This window comes from Bufo gargarizans, chromosome 1, assembly GCF_014858855.1.
Source record: "Bufo gargarizans isolate SCDJY-AF-19 chromosome 1, ASM1485885v1, whole genome shotgun sequence".
Lineage (NCBI taxonomy): Eukaryota > Metazoa > Chordata > Amphibia > Anura > Bufonidae > Bufo > Bufo gargarizans.
In genome coordinates this window covers 620,747,669-620,772,476 of record NC_058080.1, presented here as the reverse complement: position 1 = coordinate 620,772,476, position 24,808 = coordinate 620,747,669, and the positions used below count along the sequence as shown (strand labels likewise).

The 24,808-nt window shown below is 50.0% G+C and overlaps 1 protein-coding gene across 2 annotated transcripts in view; it reads left to right on the top strand.

Moving 5' to 3' along the window:
* The window catches only part of WDR36 (WD repeat domain 36), a 69,118-nt gene that overhangs the window by 8,775 nt on the left and 35,535 nt on the right, over nt 1-24,808 (top strand). For both annotated transcript variants that reach the window (XM_044275945.1, XM_044275944.1), the window contains exons 7-14: nt 8,300-8,432; nt 8,522-8,697; nt 10,886-11,006; nt 11,887-11,952; nt 12,137-12,220; nt 14,577-14,731; nt 15,623-15,737; nt 24,490-24,655. In XM_044275945.1, the coding sequence (XP_044131880.1) occupies nt 8,300-8,432; nt 8,522-8,697; nt 10,886-11,006; nt 11,887-11,952; nt 12,137-12,220; nt 14,577-14,731; nt 15,623-15,737; nt 24,490-24,655 (1,016 nt within the window). The remainder of the gene's footprint in view (nt 1-8,299; nt 8,433-8,521; nt 8,698-10,885; nt 11,007-11,886; nt 11,953-12,136; nt 12,221-14,576; nt 14,732-15,622; nt 15,738-24,489; nt 24,656-24,808) is intronic.

The window sequence follows — 24,808 nt, the reverse complement described above, 5'->3', positions numbered from 1 at the left end:
ATGAGACAGTTCACTTTCCTGCTTGCTTCACTATTTCAGTGTCTGTGTAGTTTCTGTAAAGGTAACCTGTCTGCAGATTCATACTGCCTTTACCACAAATAGCATGAATTACTGACAGGCTCCCTCTCTACAATAAACCGCGTTTTAGGCCTCATGCACACAACCGTTGTTTGGGTCTGCATCCGAGCTGCCGTTTTGGCGGCTCGGATGCGGACCCATTCATATCAGTGGGGCCGCAAAAGATGTGGATAGCACTCGGTGTGCTGTCCGCATCCGTGACTCCGTTCCGCAGCCCCGCAAAAAAAAAATGTCCTATTCTTGGACAGCGGACAGCTTCCGTTTTTTGCGGATCCGCGGTTTGCGGACCACAAAAAAAACAGAACAGTCGTGTGCATGAGGCCTTGCTCTTCAATATTGCTGTGTTTCTGAGCAGACCCCCAGTTTTCGCCTTCCTGACACAGCCTAATTTTGCGAATCTGGGTGTCATTTTATGTGGTAATAACTTTGGAATTCTTTTACTTATCCAAGCGATTTTGAGATTTTCTTGTGACATGGTCGTGGTAAATTTGAGTTGATATGTTTCACCTTTATTAGAAAAAATCTAAAATTTACAGAAAATTTTGCAACCAGTCTGCATAAAACTACAATCTCACTATTCAGTTAAGATGGCCGCCACTGCCCTCACCCTGAGGCTAATCCTGCCTGCCCTCACTAGCCAGTAACATTAGCCCCCCAAAAGTGTCAGTAACCAGAGCCCTCTCCCCCTAAAGGGTTAATCTCCTGCAGCACAAAGGGGTCCTCTTACCACATGTTGCTTTCATTTATACACTAAGCAGATGACAGATCTCCCTTCCCTGCTCTGTGCTGCTTCGGCTCTGCATTGTCCCAGTCTGCTGAGTGAGGGAGCGTCTGCCAAGCGCAGGGACAGGGAGAAGTGCACACAGCCCAGGCACTGTTATCAGCTGCTGGGGAGGACCTGTCTTTAATCATGGTAAAAGTAGGCAGTACAGGGAACAAAATTGTGGAAATAAGGGGTAATTGAATACACAGTGAAAAGTTGAAATAGGGCCACCAAGGAGATATTAATCACCACAATACAATACTCCAAAAAAATAAATAAGACATTTATTCTTTAATGGTTATTGATTTAAGATTCCCCTTATGTCCACTTTATGTCTGCATCATTTTGTAAGTGTTTTTTTTTGTTTTGTTTTTGTTTGTTTTTTAGGATGATAGAAAGCTTAGTATTAGAAGGGCCAAAGTCACATATATAATAGAAAACACCCATAAATTACTCCATTTTAGAAACTAGATAACGCAAATTATTATAGAAACTTTGTTAATTCTTTAGGTGTTCCACAGGAATTAAAGTAAAATGGAGATGAAATTTATTTTTGATGATTTTCCATTTTGATCAATCCCCCCCCCCCTCTTCCCTGTAATACAGCAAGTATTAACAGCAAAACAAACCTCAATATTGATTACCCTAATACCCTAAATACTTGAGTCCACTTCAAGGGTGGAGCATATGACAATGTGGGATTTTGGGCAATAAATCTCTGGGCATACAAATTAGTTTGAGCCACCATTAAATTTACAAAACCTTCAGGGAAAAAGATTTTGAAAAAAGGAAATTTCTCGCCCAATTCCTTGGGGGACACAGGAACTCTTGGGTATAGCTTATCTCCATAGGAGGCGTGACACTAAGTGACACTAAGTAAAAAACTGTTAAGCCCCTCCTCCAGCAGCTATACCCTCAGCCTGGAGAGAGAGACTTCCAGTTTTTTGCTTAGTGTCAAGGAGGCAAGACACTCTCTGCACTGCAGAGCTGTCTTTGCAAAGATTTTTTTATTTTTATTTTTTATTTTTATTTTTCATTTGTTTTTTCCCCAGGGACAACAGAGTCGCAGTAGACCTCTCTGTTTTCCCGGGGTTGAGCTGCGCCAGGGCCGGTTATCCGCCCTGCTGCCTCCCCCACAGAAGAAAAGGAGGACCAGGGCAGCCCATGCTCCCCTGCATCCCGCCAGCACAGGGTCGCCCACCTGCAAGTCCCTCTCCAGCTGCTGCCACTTCTGTGTCAGTGGCTGAAGGGGCGTCCCAGCTGGATGGACTAGAGGGTGAAGTCGCCGAATGGTGAGGTGGCTGTACAGCCGTTCCGCTCCCCCCCTCCCCTCCCCTCCTTTCTCCTCTTCCTCCGCTCCCTCCTACTCCCCTCCGCTCCGTTCTCGCTCCTGTCCCCGTTAGCTGGCTCCTACCGTTTGCGGGCCTCCGTTGCTCCGATTCAGGGGCGGGCCTATCGACCTGTCGGCGCTCTCTGGGCAGGCTGAGCGGCGTCTATGGGGGAGGGTTACTACAGGGGCGGCGACGCGGATCCTCTCCTTCGGCTCCTGTCTTCAGAGACCCATTGCAGGGTCCGGAGGGCTATACATCGGGGTTCGGCAGCGGGCGGCATTTTGTTCGCGCGCGCGCGAAATGTCTCGGCGGGGGGCGGAGTTTTCATGCGCTTACATGTGCTTCTGGATTCAGTTAAGGGGCGGACGTCTTTTCTCCCGCTCCTCACCAGCCCCGCCTCTTCTCGTGCCTGCTTGCTGCTGTGTGCAGGACGGATCTTGCTGCTGTTCGTCTGCTGTGCCGCGGTCGTCTGCTCCCACTGTGACCTGGTAGGACTGTTGACCCTCTCCAACACTGCAGCCCTCTGGCCTGGACATATTGTTTCCAACCAACATGTCTGACCCCTTAGTGCCTGTGGGACCTTGGTATCATACCTGCACCGCGTGTAAGGCGCCCCTTCCTCAAGGGCAGTCTGACCCACATTGCTCGGCTTGCAAAGACCCATTGCAGGGTCCGCCATCTGTTGTGTCACCCCCTGGCCTCTTGGATCCCCCTGACTGGGCTAGATCCCTGTCCCAGGCTGTGGTTAGTCTCACTAGCGTTGTGGGCCGACTTGCAGAGGCGTTGCCATTACCGCAGCCGGATGATTCCCCTGCTGGGCCCTCTGGGTCCGCTGTTTTAGCCGACCCGGCTGAGTCCCTCTCTGCAGGCGATTCCTCCAGAGCCCGTCAACCCCAGAAGCGGCCGAGGGTGGATCACCGGTCATCCTCAGATGCTTCGGTATCCCCCCCAAGGGTGCGTTCTCAGTCGGGTCCTTCCTCCTTACAGGATTTGCCCTCTGAAGGGGAGCTAGTCGATTCCGATTGGGATATTGACTCGGCACTGCCTTCAAAACTGGCCTCTGCCGTGGGCCATCTTATTAGCAATATCCGTGATACTTTTAAGATTCACGATGATCCCCCTGATCCTGAAAAGACCAGTGTTTCCTTTTTTCGTCTGCAGTTTTTCCCCTCCATGCTGACTTTTCGTCAGTGGTTTCTAAGGCCTGGGCCCGTCCTGATGCACGGTTTACCCCGCCAAAAAAGTTGGATGTCTGTTATCCGTTCCCGGCGGATTGCATTTCTAACTGGGCGTCACCCCCTAAGGTCGACCCCCCTGTGGCCCGTCTGTCCAAGAGCACGGCTATTCCCGTTGCGGATGGTTCTTCCTTACAATCTACTGAGGATCGCCGTATAGAGGCCCTTACAAAGGGTATCTTTGCGGCCTCCGGTTCCGCTCTTAGGCCAATTTTTGCCTCCGCTTGGGCTGGAAAAGCGGTTTCAGAGTGGGCGTCTCAGCTGGATCTGGAGCTTGAATCAGACGTCCCTATTCAAGACCTCCGTGCTCTGGCTCAACTTATCGTTCAGGCCGGTAAATTTGTCTGTGAAGCATCCCTGGATGCCGGGGCTCTCATCGCCCGTTCGTCTGCCCTGGCCGTTTCGGCTAGAAGGGAGCTTTGGTTAAAGGTTTGGTCGGCGGACGCCGCGTCAAAGCGGTCTCTTACTAGCCTTCCCTTCACTGGTTCTCGTTTGTTCGGGACTCGCTTGGATGAAATCATCTCTGAAGCCACAGGGGGGAAGAGTACTCATCTTCCCCAATCTAAGGCTAGAAGCGCCACTCGTGGTCGTCCCACCTTCTCCCGCTTCAGGTCTTCTCGTAGGGCTTCCGCTCCTCGCACCGCTTCAGGTCCATCCGCTAATCCTGTCCGTAAAAAACCCTTTTTTCGGACCCAGCCCTCCTGGCGCAAGTCACAACCTGCTCGCGCTCCCGCGACCAAGCAGGCCCCCGCCTGAAGGTGCGCCCCCACCCACCCGGGTAGGGAGACGTCTCCTCCTGTTCAGGGACTTCTGGCAGGCGCACGTCTCCGACGCCTGGGCCCTCGAGGTTGTGTCTTCCGGGTACAAACTCGAGTTTGCGTCCCTTCCCCCAGTTCGGTTCTTTCGTTCCCGGGTTCCCCAGGATCCCCGAGGGGCGGCCGATTTCTTTGCTGCCGTTCACACCCTTCTGGACAAAGGAGTCATCGCCCCGGTTCCTATGGGAGAGGTTCAAGGGGTTCTATTCGAACCTTTTTGTGGTCCCCAAGAACGAAGGTTCGGTGCGTCCCATTCTGGATCTAAAACGGCTGAACCGCTTCCTTCGTCTTCAGCGATTCCGGATGGAGTCTCTCAGGTCGGTGGTGGCTTCTCTGGAACAGGGGGAGTTCCTGGCCTCCATCGACATCCAGGACGCCTACCTTCATATTCCAATCGCGCGTTGTCATCAGTGCTTTCTGCGCTTTGCAGTGGGGTCCGACCACTACCAGTTTGTGGCCCTTCCCTTCGGGCTGGCGACGGCCCCTCGTGTTTTCACGAAGGTCCTTGCCCCTGTCCTCGCCTTACTTCGTTCCAGGGGAGTTTTTCTACTTCCGTATCTGGACGATCTCCTAATCAAGGCGCCTTCTCTGTCACAGACTTCCGCCAGTGTGGATCTCTCGCTGCAAACCTTGCGCCGGTTCGGTTGGATTATCAACCTACCCAAATCCTCTCTTGTTCCTTCCCGGCAATTGGTCTTTCTGGGGATGCTGCTGGATACGGATTTAGCGGTGGTTCGGCTTCCGTTGGAAAAGCGCCAGCTCCTTCATCGGTCGGTTCAGAGCCTTCTGTCCCACCGCCGTCCTTCCTTCCGGTTCAGCATGCGGGTCCTGGGACAGATGGTGTCCTGCTTCGAGGCGATTCCTTACGCACAGTACCACTCCCGCACCTTTCAGACGGCCATTCTGTCCGCCTGGGACAAGTCCCAGGAGAGTCTGGATCGGCATTTTCCCCTTTCCCCCCAGGTTCGTTCCTCTCTCCTCTGGTGGCTGCGGACCCCTCTCCAGGGGAAGTCCTTCCTGCCAATAACTTGGTTGGTGATTACCACCGATGCCAGTCTGCGGGGTTGGGGGGGAGTGTTTCCTCCTCGGTCCGTCCAGGGCACTTGGTCTCCATCGGAGTCCAGACTGCCGATCAACGTTCTGGAGCTGAGGGCCATCCTCCTCTCGCTCCGGCACTGGACTTCGTTGCTTCAGGGTCGCCCAGTTCGGGTCCAATCGGACAATGCCACAGCTGTGGCGTACATAAATCACCAGGGGGGCACTCGCAGCGCGGCGGCGATGAGGGAGGTGTCTCTAATCCTTCGCTGGGCGGAGGTTCATGTTCCTGCCCTTTCGGCCATTTACATCCCGGGGGTGGACAATTGGGCGGCGGATTTCCTCAGCCGGACGACGATCGACCCGGGGGAGTGGTCTCTGCACCCCGACGTCTTCGAGTCTCTTTGTCTCCGTTGGGGTCGTCCGGACGTGGATCTCATGGCCTCCAGATTCAACCACAAACTTCCCACCTACGTGGCCAGGGCCAAGGATCCAGACGCTTACGGCGCAGACGCGCTCGTCCTCCCCTGGACGGAGTTTTCGCTCCTCTACGTGTTTCCGCCCCTGCCTCTTCTTCCACGGGTCCTTCGGAAGATTGCGGCGGAGGGCACGCCAGCAATCCTGATAGCCCCGGACTGGCCGCGTCGTCCTTGGTACGCCGACCTTATGTTGCTTCTGGCAGACGCTCCCTTGCCTCTGCCTCTCAGAGAAGACCTCCTCTCTCAGGGGCCGATCTTCCACCAGCATTTAGGGTCGCTACGTTTAGCGGCGTGGCTATTGAAACCGCGGTCCTGACGCGGCGGGGGTTTTCTGCTGACGTGGTCCGTACCATGATTCGTGCGCGTAAACCGGCATCGTCCAGGATTTATTACCGTACCTGGCGGGCCTATTTAGCCTTCTGCGAGGCCTTAGGGATTCCTCCTCTGCGGTTTTCCCTTCCTACGGTTTTGTCCTTTTTGCAGTCTGGTCTGGATCTGGGCTTGGGTCTCAGTACCCTGAAGGGTCAGATTTCGGCTCTTTCGGTCCTTTTTCAGCGCCCTCTGGCTCCGCTCGGTCCAGTTAAGACCTTTCTTCAGGGGGTTGCTCACTGTGCTCCCCCGTATCGCCCTTCCGTTCCTGCTTGGGATCTTAACGTTGTACTGACGGCTCTCCAATCTTCCCCTTTCGAGCCTCTGCGCAAGGTTTCCCCTCGCTTGTTGTCTTGCAAAGTTTTCTTTCTCGTCGCTATCACGTCTCTTCGGCGTGTGTCTGAGTTGGCGGCTCTTTCTTGCGTGGAGCCCTTCTTGGTTTTTCACCAGGACAAGGTGGTTCTCCGCCCAGTTCCGGATTTTCTTCCGAAAGTGGTGTCCGCCTTTCACCTGAATGAAGATATTGTCCTTCCTTCTCTGTGTCCGTCCCCGTCGCATCCTCGGGAACGGGATCTTCACCGTCTGGATGTTGTTCGGGCTCTCAGGATCTACCTGGATGTGACCAGACCCTTTCGACGCTCGGATTCTCTGTTTGTGGTTCCGGAGGGTCCGCGCAGGGGGCTGGCGGCGTCTAAGGTGGTTGTTGCCCGCTTCCTCAAGATGGCTATCGTTGAGGCTTACCGTGCTAGGGGCAGGGATCCGCCCTTTGGTGTTACCGCTCATTCTACGAGAGCGGTCGGGGCTTCCTGGGCTCAGCGTAATCGTGCCTCGGCTGAACAGCTGTGCAAGGCGGCCACCTGGTCTTCTTTGCACACGTTCACCAAGTTTTACAGGGTTAACACTTATGCCTCGGCGGATGCTGCTTTGGGCCGCTTGGTCTTGCAGGCGGCGGTGCCTTAATGTCTAGGGTGCTTGGTTCGCCTTGGATTGTGGTCCCTCCCTATTTGTGGACTACTCCTTGCCTTTGTCTTTTCACTACTTGGGCACATAACTGGAAGTCTCTCTCTCCAGGCTGAGAGTATAGCTGCTGGAGGAGGGGCTTAACAGTCTTTTACTTAGTGTCACGCCTCCTATGGAGATAAGCTATACCCAAGAGTTCCTGTGTCCCCCAAGGAAGAGCGAGAAAGAGATTTTACTGGTAAGTTATACAAAAATCTCGTTTTCTGTGAAGCCCACAGTGTCAACCTATATTCCTGAGCTACACACACACTCAGGAATTTGAGGCTGATAATCCTCCGATGGTGGGGTCTATATAGGATCACTCTGGCAGGGCTCCCTTAGCGGTTATCCATGGGCACCTTCTTGTGGGTCCCTCATAACTGGATGATGATGAGGTGGTATCAGAGGCAATGATTGCATTTGGTTCCTTAGCTGAATACTGTCCTTGGAATGACAGTTTTAATTTTTTTTTTTTTTTTTTTTTTTTTTATGGGTGTGTGATGTGTGTGATTTTGCATATTAAGGGGCTAAAATGAAAATTTAGTAACCAAAAAAGGGAAAAGTAGCCTTTCCTGCAGTGATTAGTGCTGTTCTGTTGTAACTATCAGGACTGCAGGGGGTTGTTACAAAGCCCTTGGACTCTTAATTAAAGATGGCTGCTGTTGGGGACAGCAGCCTTCCTAGTCCGGTCATTGTGTTGTTAGATAGGGTGAGCGGTTTCCTTTGCGCCGTACAGGTGTATTTCCAATCAAGCTGGAGAGAATCCGCCCAGCAGACACATAACCCTGCCACTATATAAGTGTTTTCCTCTAAAACACAGCATCTCAGAGTAAGGGCTCATCTACACAAACATATTTTTCGACCACATCCGACCCGCAATTTTTGTCCACATCAGTATTTTACGGACAAGGATAAGACTGTATAACCAGCAATTCCGTTATGCAGAATGCACATGGCCGGTATCTGTGTTTTGCGGATCTGCAATTCGCGGACCACAAAACAGGCAACAGTCGTGTGCATGACCCCCAAAACAGTTTGTTGTAATATGGTAAACCGGTGAGTATTTCAGTTCTGCCTGCGGTTAGGGCAACATGCATTTGCTGACAGGTTCCTTTTTAAGCTTTCATTCCCAACTGTATGAAACCAACATAACCATCTCATAGTGCTCTAACGTCTTTCCCTGGTTGTTTTTCAGGCTCCTGCTGTGGATGTTGTGGCTGTTGGCTTGACTAGTGGTAAAATTGTTATACACAACATTAAGTTTGATGAAACATTAATGACTTTTCAGCAAGACTGGGGTCCGATCACTGCAATATCCTTTCGCACAGGTGAGTGTATGTGATTCTACCTCTTTGCTCATTGGTAATAAAATATTTGTCACTTAGCATATGCTTCTCCTTTTGCTTTTGCGTTTCAGATGGACATCCGATAATGGCAGCTGGAAGCCCCATTGGCCACATTGGGCTTTGGGATCTGGAAGAAAAGAAGCTGATGAGCCAGATGAGGGAGGCTCATTCAACCGCTATTGCTGGCTTAACATATGTTCATGGAGAACCTCTTCTCATAACCAATGGTGCTGACAATGCCATACGGGTAATACATATTGAGGCTGTTTTAAATCCTTGAATTGTAGATGTAAGCATGTATTAAAGGGATACTCCAGGGAGTAATTTAAATAATTTTTATTTAAAAACTGGGTCGAAGTGGATTAAGATAACAGATCATGATTACTTACCTCACCACTCCTCCGCTGCTGCTCCAGTCCCTGATCCTCTCCACTTCCTGGTCTCGTGCTCACATGCCAGAAATGACGTCCTGCTTAGCCAATCACTGACTGAGGCAGGTCACAGCTGTGATTGGCTGAGTGGGCAGTCCAAGCCATTTCCAGCACATCAAGCCTCAAACCCAGAAGTGGGAATGGAGCAGGGGACTGGTGAGGTGGAGTAATGATGGTTTGTTGTTTTTACCCACTCCGACCCCATTTTTAATTAAAATTATTCCCCAGAGCAAGCCCTTTACTTATTGTATCTGTAACTATAACCACTATTCCCTCTGTAATCTACTAGTAAGATCTGATATATATATATATCTATCAATCAATCTCAATCAATACATTTTTTTATATTACACACATTATTTTTAAACCCTTACTTACCTTTTAGTATTAACAATTCCTTTTCTTCAACCCACAGTGGAGTTGAATTTGGTGTGTGTCCACCTATAACGTTAGAGGACATCTGTTAGCAGATGTGTCCCTATGACACTGGCTGACCTGTTACATGTGCACTTGGCAGCTGAAGACATCTGTGTTGGTCCCATGTTCATGTGTCCACATTGCTGAGAAAAATGAAGCTTTAATATATGCAAATGAGCCCCTAGGAGCAACGGGGGCGTTACCGCTACTCTTTTAGAGGATCTGCTTTCTCTGCAGCAGTCACACCCTCTACACTTTGACTGACGGCACCAGTGTGGCGGTGATTTCCCTGCTGGCCCTGTCAAAGTGTAGAGGGAGCAGCAGTTGCAGAGAGCTGTGTCCCTATATGAGTAATGGCAACGCCCCCGTTGTTCCTAAAGGCCCATTTGCATGTATGAAAACATAATTTTCCTCGGCAATGTAGGCACATATGAGCACGGAACCAACACAGATGCCTTTAGCTGCCAAGTGCACATGTAACAGGTCAGCCAGTGTCATAGGTACAAATCTGCTGAAAGATGCCCTTTTAAAGGGTTGTCTGGTGTTCTGCCAAATCTCTATACCTTGCGAAAAGTCTATACCGGAAGTGATGCGGCCGCACAGGAATCAGCTGGAGGAGGGTGCCCGCGGTGCTGCGCAAGTGCACATCCTCTGGCTTAGGAAAGAATCGTTGCAGTGCCGCGATAGAAGTACTTCGTGCACCGCGCGAGCGCACTTAGGGGTATAGAGATTTTGCAGCTCAAAATGTTGCCTCAGATCTCCCTACCCCTGAGTGCGCACGCGCGCACAAATCATCGGATGAAATGAGGATGAACTGCAACTGATGATTTGTGCGCACTCAGGGGTAGGGAGATCTAATGCAACATTTTGCGTTTTAAAATCTCTATACCCCCTAAGTGCGCACGAGCTGTGCACGAAGTACTTCTATCGCGGCGCTGCAATGATTCTCTCCTTAGCCAGTGGATGTGTGCTTGAGCAGCACCTCGCACACCCTCCTCCAGCTGATTCCTGTGCGACCGCGTCACTTCCGGTATAGAATTTTCGCAAGGTAAGTCTAAACCCTTACCTTTTAGTATTAACAATTCCTTTTCTTCAACCCACAGTGGAGTTGAATTCGGTGTGTGTCCACCTATAACGTTAGAGGACATCTGTTAGCAGATGTGTCCCTATGACACTGGCTGACCTGTTACATGTGCACTTGGCAGCTGAAGACATCTGTGTTGGTCCCATGTTCATGTGTCCACATTGCTGAGAAAAATGAAGCTTTAATATATGCAAATGAGCCCCTAGGAGCAACGGGGGCGTTACCGCTACTCTTTTAGAGGATCTGCTTTTTCTGCAGCAGTCACACCCTCTACACTTTGACTGACGGCACCAGTGTATTTGAAGCTGGCACCTTGACTACAAAAGCAATCATTTCTCCCCTGTTCTGCTTATATGCAGGTATCCAATCTGTCAAAATTTTTGCCACATCTTGTCTATACTCAATGAGGGTCTTTAGTTGTCTTACCTCTTTAATGACTAATATGAGAACTTCCTGTGGTTGCGGAATGTAATGTAAACTTCACACAACTTTCCACTTACCAGGTATGGATGTTTGATGGTCCTGGAGGCCAAGGCCGTTTGCTTAGGTTCCGCCTTGGTCACAGCGCTCCACCCACTTTCATTCGCCACCATGGACAGGATGGACAACATATCCTTAGTGCAGGTAAGCCATGATTTATTTATTTTTTCTTGCAATGCCTTTTGGCATGTAATGTAATTTAGATTTTTTATTTTATTTAATTTTTTATCTTTTACTGCAGAAATATAGAAGAGAAGCAACTTTCCCTTTTTTCTTTTAATGCCATTCATGTCTCACACTAAATAACCTGTTAAATTTGATTCTTCAGGTAATTACGGTTGCCTGGATGCCTAATATGTGTAGTTTTATTTTTTACTTTTATATGTGTGAACAATAAACTGTATTTTATACTAAATAATGGCTAATGCATCATACTCTGTCCCTATGACATGGGCAGCTGTTAGGGCAACTAAGGTGTTGCCAGAAAGCCCTGGGGCCCTTTGTAAGTCCTGAAGGCGGACTACATATTTGTTCCCCCAGGCTCTGATCAGGTCACTAGGATACCCAGTGACCTGATCGTAGGGGGAGTCGCCTTTGATCCTGTTGTGGTATGGACCATGGCAATCAAAGGGTTAACATCCAGGGTCAAAGCTTCCTCCAGCTCCGACTGTGAAGCAGGATCCTGTGCTGAGAACCTCAACTGTGACAAAAGACGTTGCTGCAGACTGAGGTCCTCCAGCATCCCTGTCAGGCTTGTGTGCTGCAGCCTGAAACCCGAGGTCTCGGCGGTGATGCTAGCATGTGCAGTACCAGTGACTGGGTTTATTGGATGGATGGATGACACTTCATCGCTCCAAGAAAATAACAAAGATTGTTGTTGGAATGACAGGAAGGCGATTAATGTTGCTTTTTTTTTATTTTATTTTTTTATATCTCTTCTGCAGCTAACTAGATTGACGTTTTATCCATTTTCCCATTGAGGTTAAAGTACACAAATGAGAATTCTTTTTTCTGCTTTCTGCAGGACAAGATGGAGCCATGCATTCATTTTCCACAGTTCATGACAGATACAGTAAAAGCCTTGGTCATGGTAAGATACTTAAAAAAAAAACTAAAACTGTAAAACGTATTGAAACTGCAGCTGCTTGGTGTGAAATCGCAGGGGTTCAGACACTGCCAAAGTGGTGAGAGAAACCCTTTTAACCATATATCTGTAAGATAAAACCCATTTCTACTCACCCGTGTGATGTTGGAATGCATTCTTATATTGATAGGATCAGTAGATAAAGCCAAAGCAAGGAAAGTTGGACTTCGCTGCAAATCCCTAAGACTGCCTCCTGTTGTATCATTTGCATCTGGTATGTGTTATTTTAATTTTAGCATTTTTCTTAACTTTCTTAACTTTTATAGGAGTATTGACTTCTAATGATTAGCAACTACCATGTGAAAAAGTTTAGTGCAGTGATCGGGGCCAATATTTAGTCTATGAAAATCTGAAAACAACAACAAAAAAAACATAAAACTAGGTTCCCAGTCTCTAACTAAGGCTACTTTCACACTGGCGTTTCTGGGTCCGCTTGTGAGATCCGTTTCAGGGCTCTCACAAGCGGTCCAAAACGGATCAGTTCAGCCCCAATGCATTCTGAATGGATAAGGATCCGTTCAGAATGCATCAGTTTGGCTGCGTTGCACCTGTAGTCTGCTCTGGAGGCGGACACCAAAACGCTGCTTGCAGCGTTTTGACATCCGCCTGACGATACGGAGCCAAACGGATCCGCCCTGACTTTAAATGTGAATTGGTGAATTTTAGAATACTGCAAACGGATCCGTTCTGAACGGATACAAGCTTTTGCATTAACAGTGCTGATCCATCTGTGCAGATACAAGACTGATCCGCACCGAACGCAGGTGTGAAAGTAGCCTAAGGCCTCATGCACACGACCGTGCCGTTTTTTGCGGTCCGCAAACCGCGGATCCACAAAAACGGAAGCCGCTCGTGTGCCTTCCGCAATTTACGTAACGGGCGCCCGTCAATATATTGTGTATTTTTGTCCGCAAAGCATGGACAAGAATAGGACGTGTTATATTTTTTTTTAGCGAGCGATGGAACAGAGCAACGGATGCGGACAGCACACTGAGTGCTGTCCGCATCTTTTGCGGTCCTATTGAAGTGAATGGGTCCGCATCCGAGCTGCCAAAACGGTGGCTCGGATGCGGACCCAAACAACAGTCGTGTGCATGAGGCCTAATACTGTGCTAGATTTAATAGATGAGTTTAAACTTATTTGGATTGGATGTATTTAAAGTGGACCTATCACCTCTCCTGACATGTCAATTTTAGTAACGACTTGCATTCCCCATGTAATAACAATTCTGGGGCTTTTATTCTTGTATCTTGTGCCATTCCTATATTATTCCTTCTAGAAGTTTACAAATTGCCAGCAGTCTGCAGTAGATCTACTAATGGGTGTGATCAGTAGCTGGTGGTCTATCAGTGCTGTTGGTGTCAGACTGTGCAGTGACTGCCCCCCCCCCCCAAACTACTAACACCCATCTGTACCTTTACTGCAAGCTGCTAGCAATTCATTCACAATGTCTAGTATAAATGATAAAAGAATGGCAAAACATAGTCATAAGAGTAGATGCTCCAGAATTGTTTCATGGGGATGCAAGTAGTTACTAAAACAGACATGTCAGCAGAGGTGACAAGTTCTCTTTGAAGTAAAGACTGACTAGCATATAAAAGGTGATATGTGTATCACTCTCCGACCTTTGGGACCCCCTCCAATCCTTAGAATGAGGGAGCTGCAGCAATGGTTTAGCATGTTGTCCCGCTCCTTACCACCAGCTGCGCTGGGAACTGCAGCATGGCTCCATCACTAAACCACAATTCTCAGGCTATAGGGGACTGCAGCATGGCTCCATCACTAAACCCCAATTCTCAGGCTATAGGGGACTGCAGCATGGCTCCATCACTAAACCACAATTCTCAGGCTATAGGGGACTGCAGCATGGCTCCATTACTAAACCCCAATTCTCAGGCTATAGGGGACTGCAGCATGGCTCCATCACTAAACCACAATTCTCAGGCTATAGGGGACTGCAGCATGGCTCCATCACTAAACCCCAATTCTCAGGCTATAGGGGACTGCAGCATGGCTCCATTCACTAAACCACAATTCTCGGGATATAGGGGACTGCAGCATGGCTCCATTACTAAACCCCAATTCTCAGGATATAGGGGACTGCAGCATGGCTCCATTACTAAACCACAATTCTCAGGATATAGGGGACTGCAGCATGGCTCCATTACTAAACCACAATTCTCAGGATATAGGGGACTGCAGCATGGCTCCATTACTAAACCCCAATTCTCAGGATATAGGGGACTGCAGCATGGCTCCATTACTAAACCACAATTCTCAGGATATAGGGGACTGCAGCATGGCTCCATTACTAAACCCCAATTCTCAGGATATAGGGGACTGCAGCATGGCTCCATTACTAAACCACAATTCTCAGGATATAGGGGACTGCAGAGGATAAACATCCTCAAAATCATGTCCTGATGTTGAGTATAAAAAATCAAACGTGCTATAATGGTAAAGGTGTGCAAGTTCCTCATTATTAGAATGGGGCTCTATTTGCGTACATAACTTGTGTCCTGTACGTGGATTTTCATGGATGTGCTTATGCTTCTTGTGTTCTTTATAGAAACTGCACGGCAGAGCGACTGGGATGGGATTATTGCATGTCACCAACAGAAGTTATTCTGCACTACGTGGAACTTTATTAGATCTACTATGGGGACCCACAAACTAAAGCCCCCAAATCTATTGAAAAATAAAACCAAAGATATACACGCCACAGTAAGTAATGCAGATTGCTCTAATAAGATTTTCAATATGACAATTATTTAAGGATCCACTTATTAGCCTGTCACACTGATCTCTTTAGAAAGATGTAAGGGAATTGGCTAATCTCAGATATAGGTGGAAAACAGCTAGGGTATGCCACCAATGTCGGATAGGTGTGCGCCTTAGAACTGGACCCCTGAAGTGAACAGAGAATAGCCGCGAATGTGCAACCAGCCTCCATTAACTTCTATGGTAGTTCAGAAAATAGTGGACCGCAGGCTCAGCTATTTACAGCAGTTCCATAGAGGTGAATAGAGTTGGTGGCAGTGCTTGTGAGGTGCACTCTCCATTCATTTCTATGGGACCTCTGAAAATAGTCAAGTGAGCCCCATAGAAGTGAATTAGGGTGAGAGAGAGAGAGAGAGAGAGAGAGAGGTGAGAGTCACACCTCTGGGACCAGCACCTATCTGACCTTGGACATATACTGGCGATATGCCACCAATGTCTGCGGTGAGACACCCCCTTAATGAAATATGCAGTGTTAGTTTGGTAAAACTGTTAGACCTGAGAAGTGATCAAATTCTGGAATGTGTAAAGCTAATTTCTTGTATACTGCTCTATCTAAGATCCTGTTTTGAGTGGAGCAAGTGAAATAGATGTGATGGGAAGAGAAGTTTTTTTGGACCGTTGATTGGGCCACATAAATGAACCCCTTTAAGAAAATGCTTTGAGACTTTCCACATCACACACTCTTATATTCCTTTGCCTGCTTTGATCCCCCTTCTGCTGGAGTGAAATGCGTCACTTCCATTTCCCACCACCAATTGCTTTTCTTCACTTGTGAATTGAAGCTTCAGCTAGTCATTGTTTGACTTTGTTTTTCTAATTGTTTTTATTTTGCAGGCTGTAGAAATCACAAGCTGTGGTAACTTTGTAGTGATTGGACTGTCAGCTGGAAATGTGGACGTATATAACATCCAGTCTGGTATTCACAGAGGATGTTACGGGAAAGAAAGAGGCAAGTGCTCCCTTATGTTTGAAGTTTATTAATTGAACAGCACCATATAGACCATGTATTCACCGAATGCAGGATTTCTGCTCTGTGCTGTACAAGAGTTTACCTGTAGCCATCAAAAAGAGATGATCGCCAGGTGTGTGTGGCTTTAAATCCTAGATTCGCACTGCTAGCATCTTTCAGATTAGATTTAACCTGTTTGCTACCAGCGCCGTAGTGCAGCGGTTGTTGTCGCCGGTGGGTCTTCGCTGTTTCAAACAGCAGAGACGCGCGGCTAATGACCTCAACTAGCAATAATGCCACTCGTGGTCATTAAAGGGTTTCTACCACCAGAAATACTGTTATGTAGCTGACTGACATTAGCGATGCGCTAATATCAGCACTACATAACAGTATGTTTCTAACAGTAGTTCCTGCAGCCGTTTTTGTTAAAAACGTACTTTTATAGATATGCTAATGAGCCTCTAGGTGCTATGTGGGCGTCATTAGCACCTAGAGCGCTCCGTCCACTAACCATTTCAGCCGCCCATTGTGTCCCTCCAGCCCGCCCCGCTCCTGTTGATTGACGTGAAACTTCTCAGTATCGAGTACCAATTCCCGCGCATGCGCCGTGCGCGTCTGTATTCTATTGGTACTCGATACTGAGACGTTTCACGTCAATCAACAGGAGCGGGGCGGGCTGGAGGGACGTGATGGGCGGCTGAAATGGTTAGTGAACGGAGCCCTCTAGGTGCTAATGACGCCCACATAGCACCTAGAGGCTCATTAGCATATCTATAAAAGTACGTTTCTCGCCCATTTTCCTTGGGGGACACAGACCTTGGGTATAGCTCAGCTCCCTAGGAGGCGTGACACTAAGTAAAACTGTTAAGCCCCTCCTCCATCAGCTATACCCTCAGCCTGGAGATAGAGGCTACCAGTTTTAGCTTAGTGTCCAAGGAGGCAAGACACTCCCTGCTACTGCAGGGCTGTTTTCTCCTTGTTATTTTTACTTTTTCTTCTAATTTTGTTATTTTATTTTTTCCTAGGGATACCAGAGACGCATTAGACCTCTCTGCTCTCCCGGGGTTGAGCTGCGCCAGTGCCAACTTATCTGCACTGCTGCCTCCCCCACAGAAGCAATAGGAGGATCTGGGCAGCAATGGCTCCCCTACATCCCGCCAGCTAGGGGGTCGCCCGCACGCCAAGCCCCTCTTCCAGCTTCCTGCCACTGCGGTGCCAGTGGCTGAAGGGGCGACCCTGCTGGAAAGGACTGAGGGTGAAGACGTCGCACTATTCCAGCCCATACCCCGTCCCTATCTGCAGCATCTACCCCTCTGGGTAAGGGGGGCACCCGTGGTCGCTCATTCTGAGCGCTCATCTGCAGGACAATGCAGCACAGCAGCATCCTCAGCACCCCCACGCCGTTCCCCCCCACGCTGCTATCTTTCTCCCCCCCCCTCCCCCTCATTCGGGGCTGACTCCATTTTTCTCTTCTCTCTCTCCCCCTTCCCGCCGAGAACGGGGGGCGGGGCTTAGCGGTCCCGGCAGGGGGCGGGGCTTACGCGCGTCATTTTGGGGGCGGAGCTACGTTCTCCTTCACAGGAGACATTTCAAGCGCTGGAGGGGGCGGAGCTTGTTCCCCGCGCTTTCTGCTGAGGTTTCCCGCGCTTCCTCACTCCTGACAGGAAGCTGGGACACGGTGGGGGACTCTAACCTCCTGTGTACATCGCTCGGCTTCTGTGGGCGCTCTCTGCTGCTCACTGCTGTTCACTGCTTCTCTGCTGCTGCTGATCTGGGCCATCTCCTGACGTTCTTCTGAGGCACTGGTAGGACAGTTAACCCTCTCCTAACCCTCCTGGTCATAGCTGCTATAACCCTTTGTGGTCTCTATATTAGAGTACAACCACACTTCAGCATGTCAGATCCCACAGGTGCCCCCAAACCCTGGTACCATGCCTGTACCGCCTGTAAGGAACTTTTTCCGCGGGGGCAATCTGAGCCGCATTGCCTTGCATGTCAGGCCCCGGTGCAGGGCCCGCTTCCCGCTGCGCCCCCCGGTGCCTCTGAACCCCCTGACTGGGCTAGGTCTCTGTCTCAGGCGGTGGAAAGCCTTACACACGTAGTGGGCCGTCTCGTGGATAGACCGCCTCTCCCGCAGGCTGCCACAATCCCTGTCGCACCCGCTGGGACTACCGTTTCTGCCGCCCCCACTGGTTCCCTGCCTCCCAGCGAATCTTCCAGGGCCCGGCATACTCAGAAACGTTCAAGGGTTGAGCGCACATCTTCTCCAGATGCTTCGCTCTCTCCGCCATGCGTGCGAGCTCAGTCAAGTCTATCCTCTCAAAGGGATACGCTTTCTGAGGGAGGACTGGCGGATTCGGACGTGGACATGGACTCAGAGCTTCCGTCCAAATTGGCGTCCGCGGTGGGGCATCTTGTCACTAGCATCCGTGATACCTTTCAGCTACACGATGACCCCCCCAGCTCTGAACAGGCCGGCGTGTCCTTTCTCCGCCCCAAACAGGCCTCCAAGGTTTTTCCCATACACGCTGATTTTTCTTCTGTGGTATCCAGGGCTTGGACTCGGCCTAACGTCCGCTTTATTACACCCAAAAAGCTGGACATTTGTTATCCCTTTCCAGCGGATTCTGTGACCACGTGGACATCCCCGCCTAAGGTTGATCCTCCCGTGGCTCGCCTGTCCAAAAGCACTACTATTCCTGTACAGGACGGATCTTCCCTCCAGTCTGTTGAGGACCGTCGTACGGAATCCCTCTCCAAGGCCATATTTACTGCCTCTGGTTCGGCCCTTAGACCGGTCTTTGCCTCCGCCTGGGTTGGCAAAGCGGTCTCTGAATGGGGTTTGCAACTGGAACGGGAGTTAGGGTCGGACGTCCCTGTTCAGGACCTCCGTTCCTTAGCCCAACTAATTGTTCAGGCCGGAAAATTCGTCTGTGAGGCCTCCCTTGATGCGGGTGCCCTCATTGCCCGTTCCTCTGCCCTGGCAGTTTCTGTCAGGAGGGAACTCTGGCTGAAGGTTTGGGTGGCGGACGCCGCTTCCAAACGCTCTTTGGCCGGCCTACCATTCACGGGTTCCCGCCTGTTCGGAACCCGTCTGGACGAACTTATATCAGAGGCCACGGGTGGGAAGAGTACTCACCTCCCCCAGTCCAGGCCAATGGGCGCCCCCCGTGGTCGCGCTGGTTCGTCCCATTTTCGGTCCTTTCGCAAGCCCACCGGGTCTAGACCCGCGGCCAGTTCTTCTTCCTCTGGCCCAGCCCAGGATAGACGCAAGAAGCCGTTTTTTCGGACGCAACCTACCTGGCGCAAGTCCCAGCCTGCACGGGCTCCCACAGGCCAGCAGCCCTCTGCCTGAAGGTGCGCCCCCACCTTCTCCTATTCAGGAACGTATGGCGGGCCCACATCTCAGACGCATGGGCGCTCGAGATTGTATCTTGCGGATACAAAATCGAATTTGCGTCCATTCCGCCAGACCGTTTCTTCCGATCCCGTCCTCCGCGAGATCCCGTACGAGTGGCCGCCTTCTTCGCGGCCATTCACTCTCTAATGGACAAGGGTGTCGTCGCCCCCGTGCCTCCGACGGAAAGGTTCAGGGGGTTCTACTCGAACCTCTTTGTGGTTCCCAAGAAGGAAGGCTCAGTGCGTCCGATCTTGGACCTAAAACGCCTGAACCGTTTTCTCCGACTGCAGAGATTCCGGATGGAGTCTCTCAGGTCCGCAGTGGCCTCCCTGGAAAGAGGGGATTTCATGGCCTCAATTGACATTCAGGATGCATACCTCCACGTTCCGGTTGCTCCATGTCATCACCGCTTCCTGCGCTTCGCGGTGGGGGACGATCACTTCCAATTCGTCGCCCTTCCCTTTGGTCTGGCGACTGCTCCTCGAGTGTTCACCAAGGTCCTGGCCCCTGTCTTGGCCCTTCTACGTTCAAGAAGTGTTTTTCTTCTCCCATACTTGGACGACATCCTGGTCAAGGCACCCTCCTTCTCTCAGACATCCCGCAGTGTGGAACTCACTCTGGAGACCCTGACGCGGTTCGGTTGGATTATCAACCACCCCAAATCTTCCCTTACCCCCTCCAGACGGCTGATCTTCCTGGGGATGCTCCTGGATACAGAGTTGGCGGAGGTCCGCCTTCCGTCGGACAAGCGTCTGGCCCTTCGCGGGTCGGTTCGCAGTCTCCTCCGTCATCACCGCCCTTCCCTCAGATCCAGCATGCGGTTGTTGGGAAAGATGGTTGCCTGTTTCGAAGCGGTGCTGTTCGCACAATTCCGATCCTGCACCTTTCAGAGGGCAATTCTGTCGGCCTGGGACAAATCACCGAGGAGTCTGGACAGGACCTTTCTTCTGCCTCCCCTGGCTCGGGCTTCCCTCGGCTGGTGGTTGCATATCCCTCTAAGGGGGAAGTCCTTCCGTCCACTGAACTGGCTGGTGATTACCACAGATGCCAGCTTACGGGGGTGGGGGGGGGGGTTTTCCCTCCCCGGTCCGTCCAGGGCGTTTGGTCTCTATCGGAGTCCAGACTTCCAATCAATATTCTGGAACTGAGGGCGATTCTTCTGTCCCTCAGACACTGGACCCATCTGCTGAGGGGCCACCCTGTTCGGATCCAATCGGACAATGCCACGGCTGTGGCATACATAAACCATCAGGGAGGCACTCGCAGCGATGCAAGAGGTGACCCTCATTCTCCTCTGGGCGGAGACGCACGTGCCGGCCTTATCTGCGATTTACATCCCGGGGGTGGACAACTGGGCGGCGGATTTCCTCAGCCGGTCCACCATCGACCCGGGAGAATGGTCCCTGCACCCAGAGGTGTTCGAAGCCCTTTGTCTTCGCTGGGGTCGCCCCGACGTGGACCTCATGGCCTCCAAATTCAACCACAAGGTCCCCCTATACCTGGCCAGGGCACGGGACCCGAAGGCATACGGCGCCGACGCGCTCGTCCTTCCGTGGCGCGAATTCTCCCTTCTGTACGTCTTTCCTCCTTTTCCCCTCCTGCCACGGGTTCTTCGGAGGATCGCGGCAGAGGGCGTCCCCGCGATTCTAATCGCCCCGGATTGGCCCCGCCGGTCTTGGTACGCCGACCTAATGATGCTGTTGGCAGACGCACCGTGGCCACTGCCCTCCAGGGAAGACCTTCTCTCTCAGGGACCGATCTTCCACGAGCATTTAGGCTCGCTACGTTTGACGGCGTGGCTATTGAGACCGCCGTCTTAACGCGACGGGGTTTCTCCGCGGACGTAGTCCGCACCATGATCCGGGCTCGTAAGCCCGTATCCTCTAGGATCTACTATCGGGTTTGGAGGTCCTATCTGGGGTTCTGTGAGTCCCGGAGCATCCTACCTCTCCGTTTTCTCTTCCCACAATCCTGTCCTTCCTCCAGTCGGGTCTGGACCTGGGGCTGTGCCTCAGTTCTCTGAAGGGTCAGATTTCGGCGCTGTCTATTCTTCCCCAGGGTCCCCTGGCCCCTCTAGGGCCAATTAAGACCTTTTTACAAGGGGTGGCTCACTCTGTTCCGCCGTACCGCCCTCCAGTTCCTTCCTGGGACCTGAATGTGGTGCTCTCGGCGCTCCAATCAGCCCCCTTCGAGCCTTTACGGGAGGTCTCCCTTCGCCTTCTGTCCTGCAAGGTCATCTTTCTTGTGGCCGTCACGTCTCTCCGACGGGTGTCGGAGTTAGCGGCTCTTTCTTGCTCCGAACCTTTCCTGATCTTCCACCAGGATAAGGTTGTGCTTCGACCTTTCCCGACTTTCCTGCCAAAGGTGGTCTCCGCCTTTCACATCAATGAGGACATCGTCCTTCCGTCGCTCTGTCCCTCTCCTTCCCACCCCAGAGAACGGGAACTGCACCGTCTGGATGTGGTCAGGGCGTTGAGGATTTACTTGGAGGTCACCGGGTCCTTTCGGCGCACGGACTCCCTGTTTGTGGTTCCGGAGGGTTCGCGCAAAGGGTTGGCGGTCTCCAAGGTGGCTATTGCCCGTTTCATTAAACTGGCGGTGTCTGAGGCTTATCGAGCCAAGGGCAGACCTCCGCCTTTCGGCGTCACTGCTCATTCCACCAGAGCAGTCGGAGCTTCCTGGGCGCAGAGGCATCGGGCCTCGGCTGAACAGTTGTGCAAAGCAGCCACTTGGTCCTCTCTGCACACTTTCACAAAGTTCTATAGGGTGCATACGCATGCATCAGCGGATGCTGCTTTGGGCCGCCTGGTTTTGCAGGCAGCGGTTTCCTGATGCTCTGGTGGTGTTCCGCCTTGGGTTTGTGGTCCCTCCCTTCTTGGACTGCTCTTGAACGTCCCAAGGTCTGTGTCCCCCAAGGAAAATGGGCGAGAAAAGGAGATTTTTGTATAACTTACCAGTTAAATCTCTTTCTCGCTCTTCCTTGGGGGACACAGCACCCACCCTTCTGTGTTTGGTTACAGGGTTATGGTCTGGCGCCCCGTTGGGTTGCTGGCTGGTTGTTTCCTTTATTGGTTGTTATCCTTTCACTACTTGGACACGCAACTGGTAGCCTCTATCTCCAGGCTGAGGGTATAGCTGATGGAGGAGGGGCTTAACAGTTTTACTTAGTGTCACGCCTCCTAGGGAGCTGAGCTATACCCAAGGTCTGTGTCCCCCAAGGAAGAGCGAGAAAGAGATTTAACTGGTAAGTTATACAAAAATCTCCTTTTTTAACAAAAACGGCTGCAGGAACTACTGTTAGAAACATACTGTTATGTAGTGCTGATATTAGCGCATCGCTAATGTCAGTCAGCTACATAACAGTATTTCTGGTGGTAGAAACCCTTTAAAGCCTTTTAGATGCTGTGATCAAGTGAGGAAAAAAGGGTCAAAATGGCCAATTTGCAATTTTTTCATCGCTTCTCTTACCCAAAAAATCTAATAAAATGTGATCAAAAAGTCACACACACTCCAAAATGGTATCAATAACAACTACATATTGACCATCATGTCCTATTATTTTTCCTTCTGCAGTGTGTATATCCTTCACTTAGATGCTGGGGCTTCTGAATCGGACATCAGAGCTGTTCTTCTGTTTTTGACAGCTCTCCTTTTCTACTCTATATATTCTCCCCCTCCTTTTTCTCAAAGTTGGCGATAGCAGCAGGTTAGAGGTGGTATGCGACAGATCAGAGTGCGGAGGGAAGCACACAAGGCTGTGTACAAGTTCAGAGAGAAAGCATAGCACCGTCAGCAAACCCTGCAGGGAGAAGAATCAAATACGTACTTCTCAGGATCCGAGAAAATTTGGGTGTCTATTATAGGGTTTAAAAAATAAGATTAAGGAAAAATTCCCCTTGTTGCTCTTCCACTGATGGGCAGATTCTATTACTGGGCCTTGTTTGCTGCATGTGTATCAGTGAAGGCTAAAATTATAGAATGCAGATCAGAATTTGTGTGTGCCGTAGGCTACATGCACACAAACGTTGTTTGTATCCGTGTCTGTTCATTTTTATTTATATTTTTTTTGCGGCTAGGATGCGGACCCATTCATTTCAATGGGTCCACAAAAAACGTGGATAGCACACGTGTGCTGTGTGCATCAGTATGTCTGCTCTGTAGCCCCTCAAAACAAATAGAACATGTCCTATTCCTGTCCATTTTAGGCAGTTACAATAGATCCGCAAAAAAAAAAAAACAAATGGCATCCGCTTTTTTTTTGCGGACCGCAAAACGCATATGGTCGTGTGCATGTAGCCTTACTCAGACTTCAGTGACTCACGACTTGTGCTATCCATGTTCTCAACGGATCACACACGTACTCATTGATTTTAATTTGTGCGTTCACACATCTGTGATTTACCTCCGTTCCAGGGGTCCAGGGTTATTTTACTGGGATTTTATATAATAGACCGACACAAAGTAGCAAGTGTGTGTGTGAAGTAAAGAAAATGATGCATGGTTTTTTATTGGAAAGTGTGGCGTGCATTTACATTCAGCCCCCCCCCCCCAAAGTAAATGGGTACATCTGCAAGTTTTTTAGGTTATATCTCTACTAGCTTTGCACATTTTACAGATCCATCATGCCTATTATAGTCTATGGGTTCATGTAAAAACATGGACACAACTCAGGTGGTATCTGTGTTTCATGGATTGTTGCTAGGCGCTGTTCTTGAAATTAATTTTCAGCTGAGGAGTGTCTGTGAAATACAGGTGACACACGGAGGGCAAAAAGACACACGGGCAACACACACATGTTGGTCAGTGTTTGATGAGTAGCTGTGAGCCAAAACCAGGAGTGGAACCTGCACAGAGATGAAGTAGAAAGGAAAGATTTGCGCCTGTGCTGTGTTTTTGACCTGCACCTGGTTTTGGCTCCTGTTCAGTGGTGAAAATCACTGATCGCACATTCAAAGAAGTTTGAAAGAGGCCTTAGGCCCCTTGAAGATGAGCGTTTATGACGCTGCGAGTCCGCATGGCAGCTCCTGGCCTGTCCTCCCAGCACTGCCGGGGTCACATAGCATTATATTGATTTTATCATGCTATGTAACCCTTACAGTTCTGGAATGTATTGGCAGCATCAGGTCAGTGTCATCGAATACATTCCAGAACTGTAAGGGTTACATAACATCATAAATCAATACAATGCTATGTTACCCTGTCAGTGCTGGGAGGTCAGGCCGGGAGCTACACTGCAGACTCACAAACGCTCGTCTGCAAATGTGGTTCTATAACAGAATATACTGTACCTAATTAGCACAATTACATCTATATCTCAGGTTATAAGAAATGTATTACATGTCTGTTTTACAGCTCATGATGGCGCCATTAGGGGAGTAGTAGTTGATGGTTTAAACCAGATGACAATCACAGCGGGAAGTGACAAACTCATAAAATTGTGGAAGTTTAAGTCCAAACAGTTGATGCACACAGTAGATATCACAGTCTCTCCTACATCCATCATGCTCCATAGAGAGAGGTAAGATGTTTCTTCTGAATATTATTATTATTATTATTATTATTATTATTATTATTATATACAGTACAGACCAAAAGTTTGGACACACCTTATTCAAAAAGTTTTCTTTATTTTCATGACTATGAAAATTGTAGATTCACACTGAAGGCATCA